Source organism: Ursus americanus, chromosome 20 (genome assembly GCF_024610735.1).
Source record: "Ursus americanus isolate L20-20 chromosome 20, mUrsAme1.1.p, whole genome shotgun sequence".
Lineage (NCBI taxonomy): Eukaryota > Metazoa > Chordata > Mammalia > Carnivora > Ursidae > Ursus > Ursus americanus.
This window is the reverse complement of record NC_142146.1, coordinates 2,345,885-2,360,658: the sequence shown is the minus strand read 5'-3', so window position 1 is coordinate 2,360,658 and position 14,774 is coordinate 2,345,885. Positions and strand designations below refer to the sequence as shown.

The window sequence follows — 14,774 nt, the reverse complement described above, 5'->3', positions numbered from 1 at the left end:
TCTCCTGTTTGCCACTGGTGTTGTATAAACTGCTTTTATGTTCCTCTCTGCACAGTCTGCTGTCTCTTTAAGGGCAGCAACTCAGCTATCACGTGGCCTCCCAGCTTGCCCAGTATTTAATCAGCTTACCTCCAAAGCTCTTCATTCCAAGTCTCACTGGTTTCACAAACACAAAATTCAGCCCTTCTGGTTCTTAAAGCCAAATGCTATGGGGATTAGTCTTTCCCATGCGAGCTCCCTGGTACAAGGGCCCATTTCTCTGCCCTCTGTGTGTGTGCAGTTCCCTCCCTCCTGCAGGTAGTCTCCATCTACCTTTCTGACCATCCTAAACTTTCAGATGCAGCTTCTCTATTTTTAGTTGTGGGTGTGTTCTCTAGCCTTCAGATTGCTCTCTAGTTTATTGACTTGGATGTCAATAGTATCTAGTTGAAAATGTGGTGAGTTTAGTGTCCTCCTACTCTGCCTCCTTCCCAAGCTCCCTGGTTACTATATCAACATATGATTGATTGCCTCATTACATTACATGTTTCGTCTTTGTTCCAGGAATTTTGTAGACAGATAGATATGACTCAGTTATCATTACTAGATATCCTCCTGTCTTCCCAGATTTACTTCGATTTCCTAGTTCTTTCTACCTTAAGGTGCCAGTACCATCCAGACCCTTCTTAACAAACTTTTCTCAAGAATTCCAACAGCCTACAGTGTCCTGGTGGCCCCACTCATACCCACTCCCTCAGGCCTTCATAGATGGGGAAGCCCAGGTGGGGAACCCTAACAGATACTGGATCACCTTGCCTGGCTTTGATTAACAAGAGAGATATACCCATTTTTATAAAATTCTAGAAAATGCAAACAAATCTACAGTGACAAAAAGCAGATCAGTAGTTGCCTGGGACTGGAGCCAGTGCAAGAATGCACTACAAGAGGACTCTTTGGGGATGATGAAATGTTCTGTATTTTGATCAGGGTGATGGTTTCCTGCATGGAGCTATTGATCAAAACTCATTCAATCATATACTTTAAATAGATGCAGTTGTTAAACATATTTCATGACTCAATAAACTTGATTTTTAGAATGCAAGAAAATCTGTTGTCCACTATACAAAAAAAATTTTTAAACAGTTTTGCTCAACTAATCAAATCAAAAAATGCGCAGAAGATATGAACAGACACTTTTCCAATGAAGACATACAAATGGCTAACAGACACATGAAAAGTGTTCAAAATCATTAGCCATCAGGGAAATTCAAATCAAAACCACATTGAGATACCACCTTACGCCAGTTAGAATGGCAAAAATTGAAAAGGAAAGAATCGACAAATGTTGGAGAGGATGTGGAATAAGGGGAACCCTCTTACGCTGTTGGTGGGAATGCAAGTTGGTAAAGCCACTTTGGAAAACAGGGTGCAGGTCCCTCAAAAATTTAAAAATTGAGCTACCCTATGACCCAGCCATTGCACTACTGGGTATTTACCCCAAAAATACAGACGTAGTGAAGAGAAGGGTCATATGCACCCCAATGTTCATAGCAGCATTGTCCACAATAGCTAAACTGTGGAAGGAGCTGAGATGCCCTTCAACAGATGACTGGATGAAGAGGATGTGGTCCATATATACAATGGAATATTACTCAGCCATCAGAAAGAATGATTACACACCATTTGTAGCAACATGGATGGGACTGGAGATTATGCTAGTGAAATAAGTCAAGCAGAGAAAGTCAATTATCATATGGTTTCACTCATTTATGGAACATAAGGAATAGCAGGGAGATTGGTAGGAGAAGGAAGGGAAGAACGAAGGCAGGTAAACAGAAGGGGTCATGAACCATGAGAGACTATGGACTCTGGGAAACAAACTGAGGGTTTTCGGAGGGGGAGGGTGGGGGATTGGGCTAGGCTGGTGATGGGTATTAAGGAGGGCATGTATTGCATGGAGCACTGGGTGTTATAGGCAAACAATGAATCATGGAACACTACATCAAAAACTAATGATGTACTCTATGGTGACTAACATAACATCAAAAAAAAAAAAAAAGAATCTGGAAATACATACACAACAATAGATGATTTAGAGTCCAGCCCCACCTTTCTGGGGTGGTTTTTAATCTTACAGTGAGGTATAATGGCAAAACAGAAGTCTCTAAGGAAATTTTTTTTTTTTTGGTTGGAATAATTTTTCCTGTTTAAACCCTCCTTAATAGATTTCTAAAACACAAAAGTAAAGCATAAAAAAATAGTTTTGCTAACACACAACTTAAGTGAATATGGACTACAAATGAAGAGAATACTAGCCATTATTTATTGTATACTTAGAAAAACTAGGAAATAAAACTAAAAAACTATTTAAAAATAATTTAGCAAGGCAATTGGATCCAGATAAAATTTTTAAAACTCAATACTTTTTAAAAATACTAGCAATAACCAATAGAAATTGAGGTGTGGCTTTCATATATAGCCCATTTTCTTCCATGCAAGAGCCTGAGTACTTTTCAGGGAAGTAAGGACATCCATTCCTACTGAACGTGTACACCAGACTGGTCGTGGGGGGTAATATACTTATGAATAGTGCTGGCTCTTCCCCTCCAGATTCATGGTGGTAAGAGGATAAGCAAACAACAAACAGAAGGTAAAATTATAGCATACAAAAGGCAAGGGGTTCTACTGAAGACATGACCAGTAATGTGCAACTCACAGTGGAGGCATAGGCCAATGGGCTTGGGCTCCTTCTCAGGATCTGGGTGCTCCCAGGATAAAAACCCTTTAAAGAAGGTCCTATCTGCAGATTTTGTAAATGAAAAGGGAAACAAACTGCAAAAATATATCTGAAAACACAAATTTAAAACACTTACTTAACAATGGCAAATTTCTAGCTGTATCCTTGGTTCAATAGTTTTTACAGATATCCCCAGTAACATTTTAATATTTTCTGAGATGCCCCTCCCCCCAATCATATCTAATTCTTATTTTTTTGAGCCTCAATTCTCTTCCCTTTCCTCCCCATTGTCTCAGATATAAATCAAGGCTCACAATAATCTCTCCCCTGCAAAGCTTACATAATCTGGCACTGCCCCTCTAACCTCCTTCTCTTCCACATTGTCAATCCTACTGTCTTGCTAAGAGAAAAGGAGCACACACCAGAGGCAAAGGCTCCCAACACTGGGGCATTCCTGCAATGGTGGAAGGGATAAGGTGTTTGAGCTAATGTCTCATAGAAGATGGCCCAGAAGATAATTACAATAATTAAGTGTACTCCTCTCACCTTGATATTAGATGGTAGTTACAGCTACATTGAACTACATGGTAAGGAAATCAGAGTCACTGTGAGTTCCAATCACAGAAAGCAGGGAAAGGTACTATTGGTGGAATAACTGCTGACTCCAAAACCTAGACACACACACGCATGGAGGCATGCTCAAGCACAAATCGTCAGTTCTTTGAGGCTGAGGTAACAGCACTAAAACTCCCAGAGAAATATATAAAGATATGAATGAGGCCGTTATCTGTGGTATCCTATGATATCCATCTTTAAAAGTCTTAGGTCCAGTGGTAGATGGGGAGTTCACGCCCAGTTTAAGAATGGTTGAATTGGAAAGGTGAGTTTTAAAAAATTATTTATTAATAACTAGCATATAAAAATAATTATCTATATGCTAAAAGAAATAAGATACCCAACCTCAAAAAGCCTACATTAAGTTGGTATGAAAGTATACACCTATGCCTTGACAACTGTTCTGAATGCAATAATAAAAACTGCAAATTGTAGTACAGACTAATTTGGAGCACTGAGATCAAATCAACATAAGTTCAGGAGGAAGAACAAAGTATTTCAAGAAGAAAGTTTGAGATGAGCTGGATCATAAAGGGTCTGAGGGACAAAGATTAGCAAACGGGAAGAAGAAAAGGTTTTTCTAGATAGGGAATACAAATGATGAGGATCTAGATTATAGTAAAACTTTTTAAAAGGCCACATCCAAGATAGGAAAGAATCAGGGGCGCCTGGGTGGCACAGCAGTTAAGCGTCTGCCTTCGGCTCAGGGCATGATCCCGGCATTCTGGGATCGAGCCCCACATCAGGCTCCTCCGCTATGAGCCTGCTTCTTCCTCTCCCACTCCCCATGCTTGGGTTCCCTCTCTCGCTGGCTGTCTCTCTGTCATATAAATAAAATAAAATCTTAAAAAAAAAAGGAAAGAATCAGAGGATTGGAGAATGACTTTATGCAAATGTGAAATTGATTAGCTGGAAAGGAAGGAAGCATATAATTACTGTCCTTGAAAAGCGCAGAATTCGATTATGGGATTCATAACTAAAACCAGAGATACACTTTAAAACAAAAAAGAGAAAGAGAAGGAAGGAAGGGAAGGAAGGAAAAAGTAGGGAGGGAACCTATGAGAAATGTGTAATCCTTACTTCCCTCATAGTAGGGAAGGATGGCCCTGTAACTATCCACCTTCATGACCCAGCAGAAAGAATGCACAGAATGGCACTCGTTGATAGTGATTCTAAGAGGAAATCAGGGTATTTTTGTTACAAAGAAATATTAACTCAAAATATCTTGCTCTGTCTTAGAGAATCATGTCTTAACAAACTGTGTGAGCCAGAGCTGAATGCCTCTCTCCAGTGTGAGTTCGCTGGTGGTGGTTAAAAGTGGAACGCTGACTGAAGGCTTTCCCACACTCAATACATTCATAGGGTTTCTCTCCTGTGTGAACTCTCTGGTGCACAGTGAGCTGTGAGCTGTCACTAAAGGCTTTCCCACAATCACTACATTTATAGGGTTTCTCCCCAGTATGGGTTCTCTGATGAACCATAAGGCTAGAATTATGACTGAAGACCTTCCCACACTTATTACATTCATAAGGCTTCTCACCAGTGTGAATTCTCTGGTGTATAATCAGGTATGAGTTCTGATTGAAGGATTTTCCACACTCGTTGCATTTATAGGGCTTTTCACCTGTGTGAAGTCTCTGATGTCGAATAAGACACTTACTCAGACTGAATGCCTTACCACACACACTACATTCGAAAGGTTTTTCTCCAGTATGAATTCGCTCATGGTCAACAAGTTGAGAGATCTGACTGAAGGCTTTCCCACACTCACTACATCTATATGGTTTTTGCCCAGTGTGGAGGCTCTGGTGTCGAACAAGACATTTATTCCGACTAAAGGACTTGCCACATTCATTACACTCATAAGGCTTCTCCCCAGTATGGATCCTCTGATGGTCAATAAGATTTCTATTAGAACAAAAAGCTTTCCCACACTCACTACACTTGTAAGGTTTTTTGCCGGTGTGAAGCACCTGATGTCGGACGAGATTTTTACTGCGACTAAAGACAGCCCCACACTCATTGCACTCATAAGGTTTCTCCCCAGTATGCGTTCTCTGGTGGTCAAAAAGTTTGGAACTCTCATTGAAAGCTTTTCCACATTCATTACATTTATATGGTTTCTCACCATTATGGAGTCTCTGGTGTTGAATAAGATGGGAGCTGTGTCGGTAAGTCTTTCCACACTCACCACACTCATAGGGCTTTTCCCCTGTGTGGGTTCTGAGATGAACTATGAGCTGAGAGGTCTGCCTGAAGGTCTTACCACATTCATTACACTCATAGGGTTTCTCTCCAGTGTGGATTCTCTGATGCCCAATGAGGTGTGAACTCCAATTGAAAGCTTTACCACATTCATCACATTGATAAAATTTCTGTCCCTTCAGAACTCCTTCATGTTCTGCAGCACTAGAGGACAGATCTGGATATTTCCCAAGTTCATTATATTCATCACATCCATCTTTTGTGGATTTATCTTTATCCTCGTGTGTTATTCTGAAGAAATCACTTTCCGGTCGGCTCCCTTCTTCATCTGAGGGTTGCCCTTTCAGCTTCTCTAAAGTACCTTCACAGGAAGATACTCCTGTCTCTGGTTCCTCAGAAACCACTCCACGGACGCCTCTTGATGTCCCATCACATGACGCCGGTCCTTTAGAAACTTCCTGCTTTGCAGGCAACTCTGAACGCCGCATCCTAGTCTCACCTGCTGCCAAAAGGAAGAAGAAAACAACTTCTATTCATTTCTTGTCCCGCTGACGAAACAGAATCATCAGCAGTCTATGGAGCTGAAAAAACCTTCCCATTAGGGGACACACTAAGAGATGACACATTAAGAACAAAAGAAAGATGGGAAATAGCTCAAGCTTTTCCTCATGAACAGAAAGACAAAGACGGGAAAAATGGTCAGTGGGGGAAGGTGGAAGAAGAGCTATCAGGACAGAGCTCTGTCCTGACAGCTCTTAATTGCTCCACTTAATTGTCCAATTAAAAAGAGCAACTGGAAGGCAAGAGAGCAGACTGTAAAGGTGGTATGATCTTACAGAAGTCACTTAGTAAAATGATGAACTCTAACATCCTTTCCAACCAAGACACTGTATGGTTCCACGGTTCCCAGTAAAGATACTAGGGAGAGGGAGAGGAGAAGCAAATACTTCAAATCAAATATGAGAAACGGTATGTGCAAACACAAATAGGAAAAAACGTACCAAAAAACTGATTCTCATATGTGAGGACAGTGACAAGATGCAGAGAAGTCACAGGTTCAGAAATGCTGGGGGAAAGTACTGGAAGGGATGGCAGAGCTCTAGAAGCAGGGATTCCCATAGTCTCTGGCACACTAGACTGGTAGAAGGCAGTACTTGCAAGTACTACATTCCAGTAAAAATTAAGAAAGGGATCGATAATTGAAATATGAATCAAAGTATGTCTTTGGTATCTTGATAATCTGCAATCATAGGAAACTGAACAATTGAATATTTCCTTTTGACTTTGGAAAAGGTGGAAGTAGCAAGCAATCAGTCATGTCTAAACACAAAACTATTGGTTCCTTTGAATCATATCTTAACCAGGGCCACAAGCCATCACGGCATTTTAGCACATGAAAAGTTATAGAGGTTCCTGGATGCCTAAGCCCACCCACCCTCTCCAGAGTTGGCTACTGTCTTAGACTTCCCAACCAAAGAACCTGCCCTGAAAACACCCCTTTCCAGGAAGATGTGCTGCCTCAGTCTTTCCCAAAGGGGAAGCTGAGGCAGCCATGCTTTGTGCCAAGTAACTGGTCTCAATACATCTCAGACCACAACTGACTAGACCAGGGCACCAGGCCGAAGCGTAGCTTCTCTGTATGTTACACTCTGCTGTGACCAGGGGCAAAGTTCTGCCCAAAGATTAGACTTAGTGGCTGAACCACCCTTGGAGTCCCTCTCTAAGTAAATTCTGAGCTGGAAATAGGGCAAAATAAAGAAAACTAAAACAAGAAGGAGCTCTAAACTGAAATGAGGCATGGAGAGAAGCCAAGCCATTAGGAGCCATAGCATGCAGAAAGTATGTGGGAACGGAAAGTCTAATGAAGCAGCAGCTATGAGGGGACAAAAGATTCAGAGTGAAGAAAATGGGTAGCAGTGGGAGGACAAAACAGATATGCAGGGAGCAACGCCTTACGTTTCCTGGCATAAAAATTACTTGCTGTTTTTGCTGAAGGCCCTGTTTCCCAAAGGATGGTCTAGCTGGTGGGTCTGATCAGATCAGGGTTTCCATTCCTTCAGCCTTATTATAAGTAACACAGCTCAGTACTTACAATAATGTGAGCGGCTCCCTATTCCTTACAACTACAAATTCTAACCAAACCACCTTAGGTCAATTAACAATGGAGTAAAGACAATGTTGATAACTTAAGGCTGAGTGACGGGCGCACAGAGGTTCATTACAGTATTCTCTCTACTTTGTCTCATGTTTGCACCTTTTTATAATAAAAAAGTTGAAAAAAAAAGAATATAACAAAGAAAATGTAAAGAAAAGAATGCAGACTGTAATACTGGGGAACAGAATCATTACCCAAAGAGGCCATGCTGCAATAATTTCCCGGCATGATGCTCTGGTGCACGGCTCTCTGACTGAGGGCCGGACCTTTCCACTTCCTCTCAGTATAGTCCACAGACAGGAACTGGTACGCCGCAGATCCCTGGAATGACAAACTTCTATTGCTCAGGGATATTCCGGGCCTGAAGGGAAGACACATCAGGGTACCAAGAGCCCAGGCGGGGCCCTGGTGGGTAAAGGGGTGAGGGAGGGAGAAAAGCTGGGATGACACATCTAAAAGGACAAGTCCAGGGCCAGAAAGAATCCATGAACTCAGCAAGCAGGGCCCAATTCCAGAGGAAGCAATGAGGCAGGGAAACCACAGGATTAATCTCAGAATTGGCCAGAACTCTGGAGATGAGCGCTAGCTATTCCCAGGCCACAGACTTGGGAACCCAGGGAAGACAGAGTTCAGCTCACCTGGGGCCTGACCATCTGAAGCGCAGCTGCCGCTGCCTGGTCTCCTGACTTCCCAGCCTGGGAAAGGGAAGGCACCCAGGAAGCACACTGACCTGAAGAAGGAAAGAGAGCTATGAGAACAAGTCCTGCCTCAGCTCCAATAAGGTCTGTATCCCAGTGAGTGGGTTCAAGAGAACCAGGCAGCTCCACACACTGCCTCATTCCTCTTCCATACAGGTGTTATTCTGACTGTGCTGTGAATTTTCCATGCAGGTGTTATTCTGAGGGTGCAGAGGGTTCCCTGGTCCAACTGAGAACTGGCCATTCCTCCCAGCCCTCACTCGCTTCAAACTCTCTGAAGGAAGCTATACTTCTGCCCACTTTCTCTCCCCATGGCTCCCCTAGCGTAAGCCCAGCCTGTTTGCCCCTCACATTTCTGGCCCATCATTCCCGATTTCTCTTCCTTCTCTTGGCTTCTCATTATGGACGCTGCAGGCGCTTGGGCCTCAGAGCAACACTTTTTGCTCTGTCAGAGATCTCCCTGCCTCTCAATGCTCTAATGCTGCTTTCCCAGTTCCAGCTCTCTTCTAGACTCCTATTACAGACTTTCAGTGGCCTACTGGACGTTCCATTTCGGTGTCCCTCACCACTTTAAATTCAGAATAAAAAATGGACGTTCTTACCAACTTCCTTACTTCCCAAGTTCTCTGAATGATTCCAGACATCTCTCATTCCCTCTCTTTCCTTAAACTCACATCCATATATAGGCCCCTAGTAAGGTTTATTTCCACCATGATGTCTATCAAATTTCCAACTGGCTTCTTTTGAAAAAAGACAAATTCATAATAAGATTCATATGGAAAATGAAGGAGTTCTAGCTCAGAGAATATTGGGAAAAAATAAGCTGAAGGGCTAATAAGTCCACTGTCTCAAGATTTACTTTACTAAGCAGCAGTCATCAATGTAGTGTAGTGCTGACATAAGACCAGACACAGAGACACTAACAGAATAAGAAATAAGGGATAGGGGCGCCTGGGTGGCACAGCGGTTAAGCGTCTGCCTTGGGCTCAGGGCGTGATCCCGGCGTTGTGGGATTGAGCCCCACATCAGGCTCCTCCGCTGTGAGCCTGCTTCTTCCTCTCCCACTCCCCCTGCTTGTGTTCCCTCTCTCGCTGGCTGTCTCTCTCTGTCAAATAAATAAATAAAATCTTTAAAAAAAAAAAAAAAAAAGAAATAAGGGATAATACCCATATATTCATAATTACTTAATTTTGAATAAAGTCCCAAGACGACCGAAAGGAGAAGAACAGACTATTCAACAAGTGCTAGAACAACTAGATGTGCATACAAAAAGAATAAAGTTGGACCACTACTGCAGACCATATACAAATATTATATACATACCATAACCTGGCACCTGTTACATCGTGTCCTCATAACTCAGTGCACCACAGTCATAAATGATGCTCATCTTCCCCTGAAACCACCCTTCATCTCCCACCATCACTAAGTACACTTAAAGAAACCACTACCTTCACCCAGAAGCCATCCGCTCTTTGTTATAAACCAATACCTATTCGACATCTTCCAGACGCGGCAATGCTATCAGGACAGACAAAAAAATAATGACTAAACACAGACGGAAAGAGGCTCACACCGGAAAGCACGCTGCCATCCAGCTAACAGAAATGACACTCTTGCTCTCAGGGCATGAGAGTCAAGTAAAGGAAAGGATCATGCACGCTGAGGAGTCTGCTGAAGTTCGCAGAGAAATGAAGCCTTGCTGTGAAAACTAGGGGAGAAAAAAAGAATAAGTACTTGAGAAAACAAAAGCAAAGGAAAAGGACGGAAATGATAAAGTTAAGTGGCTGAAGGCCCACAGACAGACTTGAACACCAGCAACAACAAAAGGTGGCTGACAGGAAAGGGTGCTTCAGGAGCAAGTGGGGCAGGCTCCAGCCTTGCTGAGCCCCAGCAGCACAAACAGGTAGCAGAAACAACTGCTCAGAAGGAAGCCCAAAGTCAAGAGAAAGAGGGACAGGGACTTTCCCCAACAAACTTGCAGAACAGACTGGAGAAGAGAAAGAAACTAAAGTATGAAAGAACTAGAAAGCTGCTCAGGTGACCAGAAACCTGGCAGTGAGGCTAAAGAGAATGAACTTGAGGCCAGAGACAAATATTTAGAAGAAACGCATCCACCAGAAAATATAATCGGCAAGACCTCTCTCAGGAAATGGAGACCCACAGTGCAATTAGCACCAAAAATAAGCCTCCAAGCGGACCTGTTCTGAAGCAGCTGTTACAGAAATGTCTGAAGAGGTCAGTGAAGCATCCGGACAGAGGTGATGAGAAGACTGACAGGAAACTGAGGGCGAAAGCCAGGAATCTGGCAAAGGATTCCAGGCCTTCACCCGAAGAAAGGGTTAGTCCAGCTTCTGCAACCACGCACACAGAGAAGACCTCCAGGGCCTTTTGGACTCTGGATGAAAGACCCAGAGCACATGGGGGCCAGTGAGCTGAACCTGTATGGTTAAATTCAGGTATCCTAATGCCTCAGGCTTTCTCCATGTCCCAACTAGTTTTTGAGAACAGAAGAAAAAGTTCAGTCATCCCAGGCAATTATCTGGGCATTTTTCAGGGACATTCCTTCCCGCCCTCCTTCCCTTCCTTCATCATTTTGTCTCTTCAACTCATACACAATGTGATTTTGTTTTCTTTTAAAATCCTCATTAAGCAGTCTCTTACTCTTGTGCTTTTCCCTCCCAGTGTAAGGGTACATATGCCTTATTTTATACACTGGTAAGGAAACAGGAAAGACTGCTTCCAGTACATAATTGGAATGTTACATTATACTTAAACAAATATATCAATTAAGAAATGAGCTCAAACCTAGCGCCCAAAACTTGGTTTCTCCATACCATTCTCCAATAAACGGAACTAGGGCTCCTTGGAGAAGTGGTGGTCTCCAGGGCTGGGAAAGGGAAGATACAACAACGTGAGTCTTCTGTGGTGCCGGAAAGTCAGGGAAAGACACCAAAAAGGATGTGGGCACTTCAAGGGGAAACAGGAGCCAACTGCAAAGAGCTCCCAACGGCCAAGGCCAGAATAATTTAAGCAACAAAATAAGTAATATCAGCACTGCATCACAGCTCAAAGAATACATACCCAACATCACACCCTGATATAACTAACTGAATAAATAAAACAAAGGAAAACAAGGCATGACTCTTCCTCAGAAAGTATTCCAATTAATAACTGCAGAGGGAATAACAGAAATGAAAGTCACCATTAGACCACTACACTAATAAGAGCCACCAGGAAGGCTAATTAGTGAGTGAAAGTAAGGAAGAACAGGATATTGTTACACAAGGTCTCAAAGTATCTTCCCCCAAATAATCACTAGTTACAAAGGGAAAGACAGTATCTTTACAGTGGTGACACGTGGCAGACACCACTAGATCAAAATTAATATCAGCAGTAATAAGACATATCGACACCATCCTCACTCGAAGCAGGAGAAAACGTCTGACAAAACCAAAGTGAGAGGTTTTCTAACATACCAGCACACCATACTTCAAAAGCATCGAGGTCACGAAAAACAAGGAAAGATGGAGAGACTGTCACATACTAAAGGAAAACAAGGAGACATGACAACTAAATGGAACGAGGCATTCTGGATTGGATCCCGGAACAGGAAAAGGTCACTAGTGAGAAAATGATGAACTCTAAATTAAAGTCAGCAGTTTAATTAACAGTACCGTGCCACTATAGATTTCTTAAGTTTGATGACGGTACTATGGTTATGCAAGATGTTAACTTTAGGAAAACTGAGTAAAGACTATAAGGGAACTGTGTACAATTTCTGCAACCCCTGTAAGTCCACAATTACTCAAAAGAAAAAGATTTTTTGAATCGAGGAAGCATGTTAAGGTTTTTTTTCCGATTTTTTTTTAGCTTAAAAATTAACTTGGCAATCGAAAAAGATACCAAATACTGTCATTCTTATCTCCAATTTAGTCATTCTTTCATTAACTTAACAATACCTATTGAGCACCTACTATGCCCCAGGCACTAAGGTCTCTGTAGTGAATGAGACCAAAAAAAAAAAAGAAAAAAAAAAACCCAAAAAACAAAAAACAAAACAAAAACACTGCCTTGCAGAGCTCATAGGAAGACAAACAATGAAGTGAAGAAAACACAGGTACGTTAGACAGTGTCCAGAGCGATATAATAAATCAGTATAATAAAACAAGGAAGGAGGTTAAAAGCTTTAAGATCAGGGAAGGAAATGCTTAAGCTCAAAAATTCAATCTTGTACAGCACATCATAATTCACCTGAGGGAGCTCTTTCACAGTGTTTCTGATACAAAAATCCTGAAGACTGCCAAATAAGGTAAGTTACGGTCACTATACATTATGTGTATTTACTCCAGAGCAACTCACCAATATCACAGAATGCTTATGCACTAAGACTTCCTGGACACTAGGAGCCACAGAAACTTAAAGTGGCATAGTTAGTATTTTTGATGCTCTTGTCAGTTTCCTTTGTATGTATGTATTGAGGTTTATCTTCAAAACATCCCCATCGTTTGGACCTATAGGAAGGATTACAGTTTTCAACCAAAATTTGTCTGCCTTTCTCCAGCATTAACACGACATGTAAGAGCACCTTCACTCATCAGACCCTCAATACACACAGATACATACATGTGTAAACAGATGTAAGTCCTCTGAAATTCCTTCAACAAATTACAACTAAAACCACTCGCTGACATTTCCCTGCAAATAACGTACCTAATACTAATACTGAGTTTTCACTCTTGAACTACAGTTTGAAACAGGATGCTGTTCTTTCCTGGCCACCACTTTTAACCTAGAAGACCATTCTCTGATTTCCGAGGCCTAGTACAGTGGTTTTAAATTAGAGCTGTACCTTCTGTTTAAAAACCCCTTTATTAAAATAAAATCTGTAAAAGATATATTACAAAAATAAAAACTACCTTTTTTATATACCTCATTTCATTTTGAAAAGAGACAATCGTCCTAATAAACAAGACTTTGCTATTTTTCTGCACAAACGTCACTTGCTGAGCATTTACAGCTTTATGTAATGTGTACTATGGAAAATAAACTGCTAACGAAAATTTTTTTTTCATTATACTCTCAGAAATATGTCTTAGTAATGCCATAATGCTGGCACCAATTTTGACCACCAGGTGAACAAATGCATTCCACCGGTTCAAAGTACTGTAATTTTCAAGAAGCAAGAGTATGAACATACTTAATGCCACTGAATGATGCCACACTTTAAAATGGTTAAAATGGCAAATTTTATTGTGTCCTACGGTACCTATTTTGTATATCTTAGCGCAGTATTTCTGTATCACGATTATACCAAAAGAAGTTTTTTAAAGCAATGATGGTATGATCCCATTTCGTTCGAGATCATGGTATCTCCCCTGCCAGGTAAGTGTGTGTGTGTGTGTGTGTGTGTGTGTGTGTGTATGAGTTTGCACAATTATGAACGAATTTTAAAGTGTCAGGAAGCATCCAGACGACACTATTTGTGGATTGCGGTCACTCTTGCTTTTCTGGCACTCATCCGGGTCATCTAATTGTCCATAACAAGTACGCTTTGTTTGCATAGTTGGGAGAAAGGATAAAGCGCAAAAGCCGTCACTCCCACCTCTCTGCCCCGGGCTGCAAAGCACTTCCAGGTACGCGCCTCACGGAGGCCGGCACCGGATCCCCGGCTAGACCACCCGCCCAGGGCGCAGCCTCCGGGCCCGGCCTCAGCCGGCGCCCTGCCCCCTTACTCTCAGCCCGGGAGGGGCCGAACGCCCCCGTCGCCCTCCCGAACCCTGCGCTGGCCAGCGGCCCCCGACGCCCCCGCGCCCCGCCGGGCCCCTCACCGACTCTCTAAGCCCACGGCAGTCATTCCTCCGGCCACACCATCTGCCCAGGGCCCTCCGCCCCGCGCCGGTCTCTCCGTTGGCCCGCGTCACGCACGCGCGCCGCCGCCCCGGGCCTCGGCGGCCTCTCTAGGAAGCTGGGAGGGCCAGCGTCTCGGCTTCTCCTTGGCGCCAGTGCCGTGCTAGCGGGCTTGTGAGCGCGTGCCTGGCTGGTCCCCCACAACCCCCCCGCCCCCGCCCCGCGCCCTCCGCCCCACCGCCTGCCCTCCACTGGCCAATGCCCTGTCAGGGTCCAGAGCTCTATGGGCCTTCCCAAATTTGACCACATCCTTTCCAAGGTGTGTGCCCTGCTGCCCTCCAGTGCTCCCCCCCTTCCCCGCGCGCACCCCCCTCCCCCCAGGGAAGGATGGGATCCAAAACTAGGGGTCAAAATAGGGAGCACTAAGTTCTAGCTGACTGGTTCTGGCCAAAGGGAGAGCTGTTATGGGGGCCACTCATTACTCCAGGAGGACCTCTTCCCTCATCACCACCACATCTAGGGGTACTTGCTGATT

At 43.2% G+C, this 14,774-nt stretch overlaps 1 protein-coding gene across 5 annotated transcripts; it reads right to left on the bottom strand.

Moving 5' to 3' along the window:
* Positions 1-1,045: 1,045 nt before the first annotated feature.
* LOC123792878 (uncharacterized) lies at positions 1,046-14,312 on the bottom strand. 5 transcript variants are annotated; one of them, XM_087870022.1, is made up of 4 exons: positions 14,225-14,312; positions 8,330-8,421; positions 7,886-8,012; positions 1,046-6,038 (listed from the first exon to the last, which is right to left on the bottom strand). In XM_087870022.1, exons 1-4 carry the CDS (start codon positions 14,244-14,246, stop codon positions 4,582-4,584), a joined length of 1,698 nt encoding a protein of 565 aa, XP_087726148.1. In that variant the 5' UTR covers positions 14,247-14,312; the 3' UTR covers positions 1,046-4,581. The 5 variants fall into 5 exon arrangements, with proteins under 5 accessions (XP_087726148.1, XP_045654339.2, XP_087726147.1 ...); XM_045798383.2 differs by having other exon boundaries at positions 1,046-6,035; positions 14,225-14,299; XM_087870021.1 differs by lacking the exon at positions 7,886-8,012 and having other exon boundaries at positions 1,046-6,035; positions 14,221-14,307.
* Between the last annotated feature and the right edge of the window lie 462 nt (positions 14,313-14,774).